Source organism: Anomaloglossus baeobatrachus, chromosome 4 (assembly GCF_048569485.1).
Source record: "Anomaloglossus baeobatrachus isolate aAnoBae1 chromosome 4, aAnoBae1.hap1, whole genome shotgun sequence".
Taxonomy (NCBI): domain Eukaryota; kingdom Metazoa; phylum Chordata; class Amphibia; order Anura; family Aromobatidae; genus Anomaloglossus; species Anomaloglossus baeobatrachus.
This window is the reverse complement of record NC_134356.1, coordinates 119,141,987-119,158,375: the sequence shown is the minus strand read 5'-3', so window position 1 is coordinate 119,158,375 and position 16,389 is coordinate 119,141,987. Positions and strand designations below refer to the sequence as shown.

General features: G+C 43.7%; 1 protein-coding gene across 2 annotated transcripts in view; it reads left to right on the top strand.

The window, feature by feature from the left end:
- Positions 1-15,971, top strand: part of LOC142303276 (PDZ and LIM domain protein 7-like) — a 174,361-nt gene extending 158,390 nt beyond the window's left edge. Inside the window, exons 7-11 of one of the 2 annotated variants that reach the window (XM_075344519.1) lie at positions 48-291; positions 2,303-2,483; positions 8,258-8,378; positions 8,511-8,626; positions 14,112-15,971. In XM_075344519.1, the coding sequence (XP_075200634.1) occupies positions 48-291; positions 2,303-2,483; positions 8,258-8,378; positions 8,511-8,626; positions 14,112-14,198 (749 nt within the window). In that variant the 3' untranslated portion in view covers positions 14,199-15,971. The remainder of the gene's footprint in view (positions 1-47; positions 292-2,302; positions 2,484-8,257; positions 8,379-8,510; positions 8,627-14,111) is intronic. The other variant, XM_075344518.1, reaches the window with a different exon arrangement.
- The last annotated feature ends 418 nt before the right edge of the window (positions 15,972-16,389 follow it).

Sequence of the window (16,389 nt, the reverse complement as noted above, 5' to 3'; positions counted from 1 at the left end):
CTACTGTGTTGTTCTTACTACTCTGATAAATCAATATTCTTTTTCAGATTCCATTGATTTCCCTGCCCCTCCTCCTCCTCCTTCAGGACCTGCTGTTCGGCCTCCTTGGACCACAGATCCTTCCTTTGCTGAGCGTTATGCACCTGATAAAACTACCACTGTTATGACTAAACATAGTCAGCCAGCAACACTCACCCCTGCCCAAAACCGTAATTCCATCCTGCAGGCGGCTCAACCCACCTCCACTGGTGACAAGACTCCTATTTGTTCACAGTGCAATAAGGTTATCCGGTGAGTCTCGTATTCCTCCAAACTACAATAATTCTATCACTACAATAAACAGTCCTTCTTCCCCTAAACGCTTCTCATCTTATAAAGCGATGGCATATTTCTAGGGTTATATCAACAGTTTGACTTCAAACTCTGGGATCCCCGCTGATTCTGAGAATAAAGTGGGCAACACAGGGATGCAGCAATACACTAGCATTGCATTGTCTTCATTTTCAGGATCAGTTCTAGTGATATGCCTTCACTTTAAGATGTCTAAATCCAGGTTTTTATTATATGCATAATTTTTTTTTTACATTTTTACTAATTCATATTTTTTTTTATCTAACTAACCTTCAAAAAAAATCTTAAAATATTCCAGCTTTCACACTGGCCACTAGAGCAGACACAATAAATGATATTTTCTTTTACTTCAACTGCCTTGTTATCTTTGCGCTCTAACGGTGGAGGTAGCAACATTTAAAGGGAGTCTTTTTTATGACTAGTTTAGGTTCACACCCAACAGTATCTCAGCATGGTCATCTGTAAGGTAGCCAGCAATCTATGGAAGAAAGGCTGCTCTAACTAGTGCAACCCCACCCACATACTCCAACAACGCATTATCATGTGACTAGTGATTAGCGGTACCGTGGAAATTCGGTTCGGCGGGATCTTCCAGACTTTAGATAAAGTTCATTTTGGGACCCGGAGTTGACCTCAACCCCAATGGAAGTCACTAATTGGGCAGTTTTGGTCTCTGCCCACATGCAGTCAGCCATAAACAGATCACTTCCATGGACAGGTAGACAGGGGTTTTCCTTTTTTTGGGTTGCACACTACGTACGATCATGCTGTTCTTACCCCCAGTCAGAGCCATTCAACACTGCAAGTAGCTCACACTAGGATGAGCACTGAGCATTCCCGAGCACAGCGATGATTGCGCAAATGGCTTGCATATCTAAAGAACCCAAACCCTGTGGGGTTTTTTAACTTCTGTATTTGGTACAAACCCTGAACCTCAGGCTCGCTCATCTCTGCACGTGAACACACAGAATGTTTTCTGTTAAACTGTCCAGTTGATTGTTAAACTAAAGATTTGGCACAAGATTCGGTGGTAGGACCTGTGCTTACTTTGATCTGATATTCAAAGCTGACCATAACCTTTTAATGACCCATAGTGTCCTGCTGGAGGCCAGCAGTATGCTTCTACTGGATTGTTATTAAAGCTGGTGAGTGCCATACATTGTGGTAGTGATGAGCATGAAATAGTGTCAGTCTCTGTCCTGGATTGTTCTGGATTATCTGGAATCTGACAATAAACACTACACAATCACATAAGGTTTTGTGGATATTTTTCCTGATACTTTGTGAGGAAGGGACTCCCTTTCTAGATGATGCAGCACCATTATGACATTTTTCTGTCAATTAACTTCCATTCATTGCCGCTGCCATAAAGCACACACATTTTGTAATTTTTCCCACCTCCTTCTTCCCCAAGAAAGCACAAGTCCACTATTTCTTATCTGAAGAAAAGGTATTTATTTCCTCCCAGAAGCTGACTGCTTTCAGTCATGGGAATGCGCACAGACTGACTGCAGTCACCACTTACTATTTTGTGAGCAGTGGCTCTAAGCACACTTCGGCATTTTGATTGACAGCCTGCTCTGTAGCACATCTATGACAGAAAGCTGACAGTTGCTGAGAGGAAATAAGTTCATTTTCTCCTGCAGCCACACTTTTAGTAAGATGGCCGCACAGCATTGTAACACTATTTACTTGTAGATTAACCCAATATGTGCAGGTAAATAGCTTTTACCAAGGTACCAGGTTCACTTTAAGTAATGAAGCTGAAATCTAAAACACAAGACCTTCTTCCATACCATGTAGATTGTAAATCCATGTGGGCAGGGTTCTCTACCGCTATATACCAGTCTGTCACATATTTATTGTACTTGCTTGTATTTATACATGTGTATAAACTCTCTACATATGTAATAATAAAGAAGTAACGTGCTGTTTCGAATTGTCTTTACAGAGGGCGATATCTTTTGGCACTAGGGCGTTACTACCATCCTGAGGAATTTACTTGTTCTCAGTGTCACAAAGTGGTCGAGGAAGGAGGATTTTTTGAGGAGAAGGGATCTATATTCTGTCCACGCTGCTATGATGTCAGGTTTGCTCCAAACTGTGCCAAATGTAAAAAGAAGATTACAGGGGTGAGGAGATTGATTCATTGATTTGAAACCATCATAAAGCATAAGGAACCATGATATAGGAAAGAGTTCATGCCACTGTGACAACAAAACATCGGAAAATACAAATATGTTGACAATGTCTACAATATGCATATGCATGATATTCTTTCTCTAAAATAATTAAAATGACACATTTGGCAAAAATTCTGAGTTGTAACATATTTCCATAATTCTGTTTAGAATTCCTTAAATGCAGAAACATGAAGAGTAGGGTGTCACAAGAAAGGATTGGTTTGCACGCAAAGATTTGGGGTCGCCATGTGCTGCTTTATGGTGATTCTGTATGGCACTATATTATGAAGATATACTTCCAGAGAAGAATGAATCTGTAACTGAGGGATCATTTTTTCCTTCACATTGATATACAGTTAAAACAAGAAGTTTACATACACGATCTAAAAAAAGACACCATGTTTTTCTCACTATCTAACATGAAATCAGAATAAACCTTTCCCATTTTAGGTCAATTAGGAACCAAAAATATTTATATTTGCCAAATGCCAGAATAATGAGAGAGCAAAAATGGTTTAAGGCATTTTTATTACTTTCTGCAAAGTGAAAACTTTACATTTCATTAGTATTTGGTGCCATTGCCCTTAAACAGTATGACCTGGGTCAAACATTTTGGATCTCCATCCACAAGCTTCTTACAGTAGTTGGTAGAAATTTTGTCCCATTCCTCCTGACAGAACTGGTGTAACTGAGCCATGTTTGTAGGTCGCCTTGCTCACACCGGCCTTTTCAACTTTGCCCATAAACGGTCAATTAGGATTGCCAAAATTATTTATATTTGCAGAATGCCAGAATAATGAGAGAAAGTGAATTTTATTACTTTCTGCAAAGTAAACGTGAAAAGTTTATTCCGATTTCATGTCAGTGAGAAAAACATGCATGTGTCTTTATATAGTGTATGTAAACTTTTGGTTTCTACTGTATAGTGGTAGATTCCAGTCCTGCAGTACATCCAAGAGATCACAGTTAGGCTGTGTGCACACGATGCGTTTTTTACCGCGGAAACGCTGCGTTTTGAACCGCAGCGTTTCAGTGGCAAATTGCATGCGTTCAGCTTTCCCAGCAAAGTGTATGGGAAAGCTGAAAAATCAGTGCACATGCTGCGTTTCTTTCCGCAGCGTTTTGGATGCCAAAAATCGGTGCGGAAAGAAAAGCAGCATGTCACTTCTTTTGTGCGTTGTGGCTGCGTTCTCTCCCCCATTGAAATCAATGATGTGGGGTCAGAACGCAGCCACAACGCATGGACCTGCTTTTTTGTTGCGGTCCGTGGCCTTTGTCGGCACGCCAGAACGCAGGCATTTACCTGGAAGTGAGGTCAAGAGGCTTCCTGTTGACCTCACTTCCTGGCAAAGCCCCCGGTGTCGCCAAAGTGCCCGCCCCGACCCCCGACCCCCCTCCCGAAAATCCAACATGGCCGCGCGCACAGTAGCGCATCGGCCGCCCTGCTCCTATGATTTCTGTCGCATGTGCAATAACACATGCGACAGAAAACTGTTCCCCAGGCCCTGCCCGTTCACCCCCTATTCCCCCCGGTGTCATACATACCTGTCCGGTCGCAGCGCTGATCCCCCGCGGCCCCCTCCTCCTCCTTCACAGCAGACGCCGGCCGGTCACATGAGCAGAGCAGCTGACAGCCAGCACTGTGTTCAGAGAGCTGTGCTGGCTGCTCGCACTCTGCAGCTGTGACCCGGGGAGAGTGGGTGCAGATTTTTGCACCCACTCTCCTCAAATGGAGGGTCTGCCCTCCTAGAAAATGGGGGATACGTTTCCTGAACGTGCCCCCATATTCTAGAAGGTCCAGAGGCGACGTGGGACATCCATATGGATTTCTGCGGACCCATTTTTTTTTATTAAATTGGAGAACAAGGGAATGATTTGGGGAGTGTTTTTTCTAATAAAAATTTTTTGTTGTCTTTTTTTGCTTTTGTTTACTGTCAATTAGTTATGTCGGGTGTCTGATAGACGCCGTGACATCACTAATTGCTGGGCTTGATGCCAGGTGACATTACACATCTGGTATCAACCCCATTTATTACCCCGTTAGCCAACGCACCAGGGCGCGGGATGAGTTGGGGCGAAGCGCCAGGATTGGCGCATCTAATGGATGCGCCACTTCTGGGGCGGCTGCGGCCTGCTATTTTTAGGCTGGGAAGAGTCCAATAACCATGGCTCTTCCCACCCTGAGAATACCAGACCCCAGCTGTCAGCTTCACCTTGGCTGGTGATCTAATTTGGGGGGACCCCACGTTATTTTTTTTTTTATTCTTTATTTAAAAATAAAAAAAAAAAAAGCCTGGGGAGCCCTCCAAATTGATCACCAGCCAAGATGAAGCTGCCAGCTGTGGTTTGCAGGCTACAGCTGTCTGCTTTACCCTGACTGGCTATCAAAAATAGGGGGGACCCCACGCCATTTTTTTCATTTTTTTTTTTTTTTTTATTGGATAAATACTAAGCTAGGCACCCTTTAGTGCCACATGAAAGGTACTAAAGGTGCCAGCTTAGAATATGCAGGCGGGGGTAGGACGTTCTATATATTTGACATCCCTTCATCCATTGACGCTTTTTAGGCTGTGTGTCCACAATCAGGGTTTGCAGCGTTATGGGCGCTGAGTGTTTTCCCTGCGTCCATAACGCTGCGTTGTGCAGTAGAAGCACAGTGGAAGGATTTTTGGAGATCCCATGCCCACTGTGCTTCTTTTCTCCGCAGCATAAACTGACCGGTAGCGTGGCTTCCCGAGCCTCCGCATGTCAATTTATGCTGCGGAGACGAGAGTGTTCTCTGCAGGTAGCATAGATCTCCACAGCAGCCTGAACCCAAATCGTGGGCATGGGCAGCTGCAGGAAGGCTGGCACTGTGTACTAGACGCCGTGTCGCTGGATCATGGCCACATAGCCTTAGGCCCCTTTCACACGTCAGTGATTCTGGGACGTTTGTGCTTTTTTTTAAACGTACCAGGATCACTGACATACGCAGACCCATTATAATGAATGGGTCTGCTCACACGTCAGTGATTTTTCACTGCACGTGTCTCCATGCGGCGTACCCGCGTGTGCGTGATTGCCGCACGGAGACATGTCCATTTTTTTCTGGCATCACTGATGTCCCACGGACCACGCAGTGGTGTGATCCGTGAAACACGTGCCAGAAAAAAACGTGCTTTTAAAATAAAAAACATTTTAACTCACCCGGCGTCCAGCGATGTCCTCTGCAGCCCGTTCTCCCTGCTGCTTCTGAGCCGGCTCATTATTGTCGCGCATATTCATGATGCACGACACAGCCGACCCGGAAGCAGCTGCTGCGGGGGTCAGCGCCGGCCGGATGCTGCACCGCGGGAGCGATCAGCACCATGGAGAGCGGGAGCGGGTGCAGGTGAGTTAATCTCTAAGTGCAATCACGGGCCACGGAGAACGGAGCCCGGATTGCACTTAGACAACCCACGTGTGCCGTGATTCACGGCACACGGAGGGACATGTGCGTGTTTTACACGCCAGTGAAAAACGTCAGTGTTTTTCACTGACATGTGAAGCGGGCCTAAAAGTGAGAATATTGTTGCTACAGCAACATTTTGGGTGAAGTAGCTGTGGATTCAAAATGCTTAATATACTCCTGAATAAAATCCTTGATGGGTGCAGATTCCAAAATGGGGTCACTTGTGGGGGTTTTCTGACGTATAGGTACCTAAGGGGCTTGGTGCGCGAAGTTTATTTCAACTTTTCCAAAATTCAAATGGTGCTCCTTCCATTCCAAGCCCTCCCATTTATCCAAACAGAATGTGGAGAAGGAAATGACATCACAGGTTTTTTTTTCCAAAGGTCTGTGTTCAACCAACTTTATTATCACTGACAAGTCTTAAAAAACGCACCTAAAAAAACGCATGAAAAACGCATGAAAAACGCATGAAAAACGCATGAAAAACGCATGCGTTTTCGATGCGTTGTTTCTCAAAAAGCATTGTTTACAATTCTCCCCTCTGCCAGAGGGTGCGTTTTTTTCCGCGCGGAAAAAAAAGCAACGTGTGCACATACCCTTATCGATAGTGACTTACAGCTGACATACGCCTTTCTGATGGAGTTGTTCACTTTTCCCAGGTCTTAATCTGTCCCAGAGCTACGTAACATCTTCCAGCCAGGACTCGTCTGCAGAGTTTACATCAAAAACACATCTGACTTCTCACATTTCCAGCTCTATCCACATCTGTTCCCAACCTGCACAAACTACTCAACCTGCTGACACCCCAATGCTAAACCGCTGCTGCCATGTGTGTCACTATTACTACAGCTGCTGTGCATACAAAAACAGGGCTCCTCCTACTGTCCTACACAGTAATGCCATCCCTGTGCCCCTTACATAGTAATAATGCCTCCTATGTGCCCTATGGATGGTAAACTTGCCTCCTAGAAAATATTAATGCCATATGCAAATGCCCTAGAAAAGTGTCTACATTTTGCTCCTAGAAAGTAATAATATTTCCTGTGTGCATCTTTGATGGTCACAATACCCTGAGTGCCTCTATAACAATAATGGTTCCTAAGTGCCCACTTAACATTTAATAATATCCCCTCTATATACAGCTCCCCTATACACAGTATGATGAGCTTACACCTCCCCCATAAGAATGGCCTCACACTGTATAATAGCCTCCACACTGATTTATGGTTCCCACAGTAGCCCCCACATTGTATAATGGCCTCCACAGTAGCCCCCACACTTTGAGGGCTTTGACACTGTATGAGGCCTGCACAGTAGCACGAAACCAAGCATCATGTCAGCCCCCCACGTTAGCTCCCACACTGTATAGTGACCCCGTCATTAGCTCCCATGCTGTATAATGACCCCTGCATTAGCTTCTTCACCGTATAATGTCCCCCACACTGAATTATGGGCCCCCACACTGCATAAGGGCCTCCTACAGTACTCCGTATAATTTATAAGAGCCCCCACAGTATTCACTACAGCATATGAGGTCCCCCACACTGTGTAAGGGTCCTCCATACTTTATGATGCCCAGTCCCACCACATGTTTAATTAAAAATAAAAAAAATCAAATACTCACCTAATCCAGAATCCGGGATCTTGATGTTTCCAGTGCGTGCGGATCGTCACACTATCATTGCACGCGCAAGACATCAGAGTCCCAACACTTCACAATGACATTACTGCGCTTGATACTCTGAGATCCTGTGCGTGTGCCGGTGCCATCATCCAGCGGTTCTGTAGATTCTAGGCTTAAAGAGCCCTGCGATCCACAGAACAGAGAGCGGCAGTGCAGGGAGATCGTTTCTCCTTAGAGATTAACTAGATCAGTTAGCAGTGAACGCTGATATAGTTAACAGTGGTAGTACCTCCAGGTGGGTCCCTCTTAGTGCGGAGCCTGAGGGAACTGCCCCAGACCCCTGTACGTACACTACTGGTAAGGAGGCTTACTCTGTGGTTAATGATGCCATTACTAGGCTCTGCCACTGTGAAAAAGCCTACTGAACAAAAGAGTGGGCCAACTGTTAGAGTTGTTTATTATTCCCGACTTCCATTTTGTTACAGTGTTTGTATTGTTACCTTCCTGTTTGTTATGCCTGGCAGGGAGATTTCTGCCTAAAAACCAGCGTTTTCTTGGATTTTTCTGATAACTCGCTGTGACATTTACTTGTCTGATACGTCGTAGTGTATTTTATTATCGGATTAATTTGTCATACCGTGTGCTGACTTCCTATTCTCACATTTTCAGGAGATTATGCATGCCCTGAAGATGACTTGGCATGTTCAGTGTTTCACCTGTGCTTTTTGTAAGACCCCTATTCGCAATCGTGCCTTTTACATGGAGGAAGGACAGCCTTATTGTGAGCGAGGTGAGATCCCAGAGATAATTGTTTGTTTGTACCTGTGTTTGATAGGATAATAAGGCAGTGATAAAGCTTTCATTTTTATATGTTCCTGCTGAAAATGCCTCAAAAGCAATAACTGGTATTTTTGCTATATAGATTATGAGAAGATGTTTGGTACGAAGTGTCGTGGCTGCGATTTTAAGATTGATGCCGGTGACCGTTTCTTGGAAGCTCTAGGATTCAGCTGGCATGACACCTGCTTCGTCTGTGCGGTAAAATCGCCTTCACTGGACGAAAACTTTGCTTTTTTTAATGATGAAAGTGAGCTAACGATTCTTAAAGGGAATCTGTCACTACATTTCAGCTATCTAACCAATTAATATGGGCATACAGCTTATAGAATGCTGAAAATAATTATACCTCTATGTGTCATATCCAAGGCCATTAGTTTAAAGGGAACCAAACATCAGGATTTTCGTGTATAAGGTGCAGCCAGTGCAGTACTGGCACTATCAGGCACATTGTGTACATACCATTAGTGGGCAGCTCGGGTGTTTAGTCAGTGAAATCCAAGTTTATAAAGTTTAAAAATTCATCATGTGTTTGATTTGACGTGTGCACCTCTCTCCTAATGTCCGGGCGGGTTATGCACGTGGATTCCCGCCCCCCAACGCCTTCTGTTCCTCCCTCCCTCTGGCTGTATGTAAATTTCTAATCATCTGTTACACGGCGTCGGAGTTAGCGCCAGCGCATAGCGCTCATCTCCGGCGCTTTGTTTCTGAAGCCCATAGTATTATTGTGCATGAGAGGGCGGCGCATGCGCCCTCTCTTCTTCAGATCTGTTGTGACCGCTGGAGCGCGCGCGGTGTCACAACAGGACTGGAGAACAGCTGATCTTACCCCGATTAGCTGCAGCAGACGTCTCCTACGATATCGTCTGCTGCAGCTAATCGGTAAGATCAGCTGTTCTCCAGTCCTGTTGTGACACCGCGCACGCTCCCACGGTCACAACAGATCTGAAGAAGCGAGGGCGCATGCGCCGCCCTCTCATGCACAATAATACTGTGGGCTTAAACACGGCGCCGGAGATGAGCGCTATGCGCAGGCGCTAACTCCGACGCCGTGTAACTGAAGATTAGAAATCTACATACAGCCAGAGGGAGGGAGTAACAGGCGGCGGGGGGCGGGACTCCACGTGCATAACCCGCCTGGACATTAGCAGCAGAGGTGCACACGTCAATCAAAAACATGATGAATTTTCAAACTTTATAAACTTGGATTTCACAGCCTACACATCCGAGCTGCTCACTAATGGTATGTTTACAATGTGCCTGATAGTGCCAGGACTGCACTGGCTGCACCTTATACACGAAAATCCTGATGTTTGGTTCCCTTTAAGTAAACAATAGCTCATACACAAATAAGGGGCATTTGTTTGTTGTTTTTTAACTCTTTCAGCATGCTGTCTTCAGCTTACATAGCAAAAACCTGCTGACAGATTCCCTTTAATTACAGACACTCAGGTTCATGTAATAATGATGATTGCATTTCCATAACTCTGGGATGTCTCCCCCAACTGGTCACACTTCTGGAGTAATAGATGATCAGTGATCATATTAGGATGCAGAAATAAAATATCATACCAATCCCAGGTTTATGATATATCCAAATAGTGCTCTGCACTTGTATTTTAATGTAACCTTGGAGTCTGCATTGAAGAGTACTGCTGCCTGTCCTGATGGTAGTACTAGTGGGCATGGTGTTCCAAAAATATATGCCAAGGCTATCGTTACAGATTCTCTATGTGTATAGAACATTATCATGACATGTTATGCTGTTTTTAATTTCATGCTAATTTGCACAGTTTTCCCAATTGTCATTAAAGAAGTTCTCAAGTGAAAAATAACTTCCTTGAAAAGGAGGCAATTATGTTAGTCTAGATAGGAAATAGGATTAGTCTTATTTATTTCACACCTTCCTCATGAGTGCAGCTAAAATCTATTAGTAAACATCCACCCCACAATTGTGGTACATAAGCGTGACTAGCGCAGGATTTCTGCATCTGCAAATATATTCAGGGCCGTTACGACTAAACCCTGAAAAGTATGTCCTGCCATTCCAAGTTTTAAGATTTGAAGCTAATCAGATTTTTCTAAAAAATAAAAAAAAAAAAAAATAAAATAGTTGTCCGATAATATTCCTTTCACTTTCCTTACAGGTAATTGGCGGTAGGCATTTAACAGGGTTTTCCCACAATAGACAACTGCAGTACAGATAGTAAATGCCTGCTCTCTAGCCCCATCACTGGGACCATCACTGATCACTAAAAGAGGGTTACCTATCCCCTTAATGTGCAGTGAGGAGACATTGATATGGAGCACTGGTCAAACACAGCGCTCTGCCACTTGATTGAATGATTCTATGGGATTGATGAAAACAACCAAACTCTGGTGCACTTTGATTGCAGAACACAAGCCTGACCAACACTTTGTTAACTCTTCCTTACGCCTGTTTCACACGTCAGTGAGAAACACAGACAATTTTCACTGACGTATTAAAAATGCATATGTTCCTCCGTGTTCCAGGATTCACGGCACACATGTGTACTCCATGTGCTATCCATGATCCATGATAGCACATGCAGGTCAGGTACTCCAAACTTTCCTGTCCCGACTCCTACTCTCCGTGGTGCTGAATCTTTGTTTCTGCTGTATCACTGCTGCTGCTGCTACTTCCGGGTCAGCAGTGCAGTGCATATTCATGAGCGTAATTTGCCGACTTGGAAGCAGCAGGCAACAGCAGCCGAACACAGCATTGATGGAGAAGGTGAGTATATAAAGCTTTTTATTGAAAAGATACATGTTTTTCTGGTACGTGTTTCACGGATCACACCATTGTGTGGTCCATGGGACATCAGTGATGCCAGGAAAAAAAGGACATGTCTCCGTGCAGAAATCACGGACATGCGTGTACGCCGCAAGGAGACACGGTCAGTGAAAAATCACTGATGTGTTCGCAGACCCATTGATTTGAATGGGTCTGCGTATGTCCGTGATTCTGGTACTTATAAAAACTGTCACATATGTACAAGAATCACTGATGTGTGAAAGAGGCCTTACTCTGGTCCTCTAGTAAAGAGCAATAGAGGGTACAGAACCTAATTTGTGGTGGTCTCAGTAAAAAAAGACACAATAATGAATAGTAAAATATGAGGTAATCAACCTTATAAGGGGAGAGGATATTTAGAGGGTTAACGGTGCAGCAGGTTTTTTATTGTTTGCATCTCTGCATTCCAAGAGCCATTCCTCTTTATTTTAAGTCTGCATACACTAAATTGACAAAAGCATTGGAAAACCTACACAAGTCATCCTGTTATGATATTCCATTCTAAATCCATTGACATTAATATGGAATCTGGCCCCCTATATGCAGCTAAAGCAGCTTTCACTCTTTTGGGGAAAACTTTTCTTTTTACACCAGATTTGGAGTGTGTCTGTGGGAATATTTGCTCCATCATCCATAAGAGCATTTGGGAGGTCAGAAATTGATGTTGGGCAGGAGGGCCCAGCTCACAATCTCTATTTAGTGTTTGATGAGGTTGAGGTCAAGGCTCTGTGCGTGTGTCAATTCCTTCCACACCAACCTCATCCAACCATGCCTTTGTGGAGCCTGCATTGCGGAGTGGGGCACAGGTATGCCGGAACAGAAAAAGGTCCTTCCCCACTGATGTCGCAAAATTGGAAAAGTCCAATTGGCCCAAAATTTCTTGATATACTGAAGCATTAAGATTGCCCTTCAGTGGAACTAAGACAGGTGACCGTCTCCTGGTATTTGCCAAAACCAGACTCCTAAATCATACTGCCAGATACAGAGTGTGATTCCTCACTCCAGAAAACACATTTGAACTGCTCCCGAGTCCAGTGGCGACCTGCTTTACACCACCATTGAACGATTCTCATTGTGCTTGGTGATCTAAGGCTTACAGATATGGAGTCAGCAGTGGTCTGGCGACTTCCAGGCTGAGTTGTTGTAGCACTTAAATGCCACCACTTTTCAATAATTCCACTCACAGTTAATGGTGGAACGTTTAGGAAGGAAGAAATTCCACGAACTGCTTCGTTACAGCAGTGATATCCTATTACAGAACCAGACTTCTTTCTCTGCCAGAATTGATCAGTCATTATCAAAATTCTGAGGTAAAGTCTGTATTCAATAAAGACTTTCCCATTACTGCGATAGGAGATGGGGGTTGTTACTGATGAGATTCTATGTAAATAAAAGAACGATGAGGGGGTGGAGCTCTGCCTATAGCTCCTCCCTCTGTCTCTAGGTCCTCCCTCCTCCTGTCATCATAGACTCTCATCAGTAACAACTGCCATGAATACCCGATCTATTAAAATATAAAATCAATTAATCTGATCAGTATATGGCGTGGCTATAAAATTTTCCAAACGTCAGAATTACAATTTTTGGTCGCTGCAAAATGTTTTTTAAATGCAATAACAGGCGATCAAAACGTAGCATCTGCACACAAATGGTACCATTAAAAATGTCAGCTCCAGATGCAAAAAATAAGCCATCATTGAGCCCCAGATCCCGAAATAACAGAACGCTACGGGGCTCGGAAAATGGTGACAAAAGCGCTACTGTTTTTTTTAGACGAACTTCTGAATTTTTTTTTTCACCCCTTAGATAAAAGTAAAAGTATACATGTTTGGTATCTACAAACCCGTACCGACATGAGGCATCATAGTGACACATCAGTTTTACCATACAGTGAACATGGTGAATAAAAGACCTCAAAAACCATCGTACAATTGCACTTTTTTTGCAATTTCACCACACTTGGAATTTTTTTTATCATTTTCCGGTACACTATATGGTAAAACTAATGGTTTCATTCAAACATACAACTCGTCCCGCAAAAACAAGCCCTTCTATGGCTGTACTGATGGAAAAATATGAAAGTTATGGCTCTCTGAAAAAGGGGAGGAAAAAACGGAAAATTAACCAGGGGTGAAGGCGTTAAGGAATTTGTTGCTCACTGATTGATAAATTGCTGTTTTATTAATATGCAAATGAAGCATAAGTGCTCTGGCCATGCAGGCTCTATTTTCCGCCCAGCCCCACCTTCTTCTGATCGACTGACAGTTCACTGACTGTAGTCAGCCGTCAAACTAGCAGTACAGCAGAGGAAGGTGGGGCTGGGTGATGAATAAAGCCAGGGAGGCAGAATCTTAGGAAGGGTTTTGAAATGTCCAGATCACTCAAGCCTCATTTGTATATGACTTAAAACTGTCATTTTTCAGTTGGGGAGCCACAGGTTACTTAAGTAAAGGTGTAGACTACATTATCTCTCAATGTACAACAGGATGGTGTGAGTTGAGGGTGCGTGGAAAGATTACTGGTGAGCAATCACTGCCATCCGTGGGCTCGGTATATGTAATGAGCAGTTGGATGCTCGGATGGGTGCAACGTGTGTACCGAGTATCATGGAAGTCAATGGGGGACTGAAGCATTTTTCAAGAAGATCGAGCACTCGAGTATGGATAGTGCACGCTCATCACTAATAATGACAGATTGCTTTTAAATGAAGTAATACTTGGATTTCACATTGTATAACACCTCCAGGTTTAGTTATTAATGACTTAATTATTATTGCTTTTTAAAGCGTACAGAAAAACATTATTGTTCTATACTAGTTATAATACATTTCTGGGCTTTGTCTCTAAAAATGTTTTTTCTTTTTTCACTTAGATATGTCAGACTAATTTGGAAGGCAAGACTTTTTATTCCAAGAAAGACAAACCTCTTTGCAAGACCCACGCCTTTTCCAATGTGTGATCAGCGGTCTACCTGCTCGACAGCACATGCACAATTTCACAGACATGCACACCTCATACACACTACAGCTGCCTGCATGCAGTAAGAATACAGAGGAGCCTTTAGTGACCCACAATATAGATACATATATATATATATATATATATATATATATATATATATACACATCCGCTTTGTCTTCAGCAATGCAACAAGTGAAGAAAATGCTGGAAACAATATATAATCATTTGTAATTACATTTCAGCTTCCCACTAAAATCTTACTGGTTTATAATGTCAGGTGCTAATTGGCTATCCAATATATGAGAGATTAGCCATACAAATTTATGTATGACTCATTTCTTGTGTTCTCAATTGGCAGGGGTTACATAGAACAAACATAGGGAATCTTTATTCAGCAGAGAAACATCAGTAGCATTAGACTGGCACAACAGAGAAGCAGAGGGTCCTCCAGCAGGTCAAGTCCTATATGATACATGCAGAGGGCCCTGTAGCAGCTCAAGGATTGCACAAAGACAAGCAGGTGGTTCTGTAGAGATTGTAGGCTTACACAATACAAGCAGTGGGTCCTCCAGTGGGTCAAGACTTATATAATACACGCAGAGAGTCATCAGCAGGTTAAGGTCTACATAATACAAATGAAGGCTCTTCCAATAGGTCAAAGCTTACAAGATACAAGCAAAGGGTTCTCCAGTGGGACAAGGCCTATAAAATACAAACAGAGGGTCCTCCAGTGGGTTAATGCCTACACAATACAAGCAAAGGTTTCTCCAGTGGGTAAAGGCCTACAAAATACAAGCAGAAGATCTTTCAGCAGGTTAAGGCTTACACAATGCAAGCAGAGGGTCCTCCAGCAAGTCAAGACCTACACAATACAAACAGAGGATCTTACAGTGAATCAAGGCCTACAGGATACCAGAGAACTTATAAACTCCAACTGAGCACAATCACATTCAGAGTCAACTTTGGAGCAGATCAGTGGCCATTACAGTCTATGCTTTTTTGGATGATACTAAAACTATTACTGCTGGTATGAGTTTGGACATCCATACATATCTTTCTGGCTGTAGTCCGGGCCCCTTAGCAATCATTTCTCTTGTGTACACTTTTGGGGTGCACTGATAAGATATGTCACTGCTGTCACTTCCTCAATATCTGATTTATGCTGTATTTTTCAGTATTTTGAATAAAGATATTTAAGGCTCATGTTAGGAGCTTAGACACGTTTAAGAAAGTACCGCATCATAGGCATGGGTAAGGAGGCAGATGGCAAGACTTGAAAAGTTTACAAGAAGTATCCAGTTAGTTTACAATTAATGGGTTAAGCAAAATGGTGTTAGAGGGGAAGTTTACATTGGACACAGTTTACAGCATTTTACCTTATTGTGTACAGATATACAATGTGGTGTACATTATATATAGATTTCTGTAATGATCTTAGGCCATCAGCAGAATGGCATCTAGAATAAATACTGTAGGTAAATGTAAAGGTACCGTCACACTAAGCAACATCGCTGCTGATGCACAACTTGCTAGCGATGTTGCTGTGTGTGACATCCAGCAACAACCCGGCCCCTGCTGTGAGGTCGTTGGTTGTTGCTGAATGTCCTGGACCATTTTTTAGTTGTTGCTGTCTCGCTGTGAAGCACACATCGCTATGTGTGACAGCGACAGAGCAACAACTAAATGTGCAGGCAGCAGGAGCCGGCTTCTGCGGACGCTGGTAACCACGGTAAACATTGGGTAACCAAGAAGCCCTACCCTTGGTTACCCGATATTTACCTTCGTTACCAGCGTCCGCCGCTCTCAGCTGTCAGTGCCGGCTCCCTGCTCTCTGCACACGTAGCTGGAGTACACATCGGGTAATTAACCCGATGTGTACTGTGGCTAAGAGTGCAGGGAACAGGGAGCCGGCGCTGGCAGTGTGAGAGCGGCGGACGCTGGTAACGAAGGTAAATATTGGGTAACCAAGGGAAGGGCTTCTTGATTACCCGATGTTTACCGTGGTTACCAGCATCCACAGAGACCGGCTCTCTGCTGCCTGCACACATAGCAGAGTACACATCGGGTAATTAACCCGATGTGTACTGTGGCTAGGTGTGCAGGGAGCCAGCGCTAAGCGGTGTGCGCTGGTAACCAAGGTAAATATCGGGTTGGTTACCCGATATTTACCTTAGTTACCAAGCGCAGCA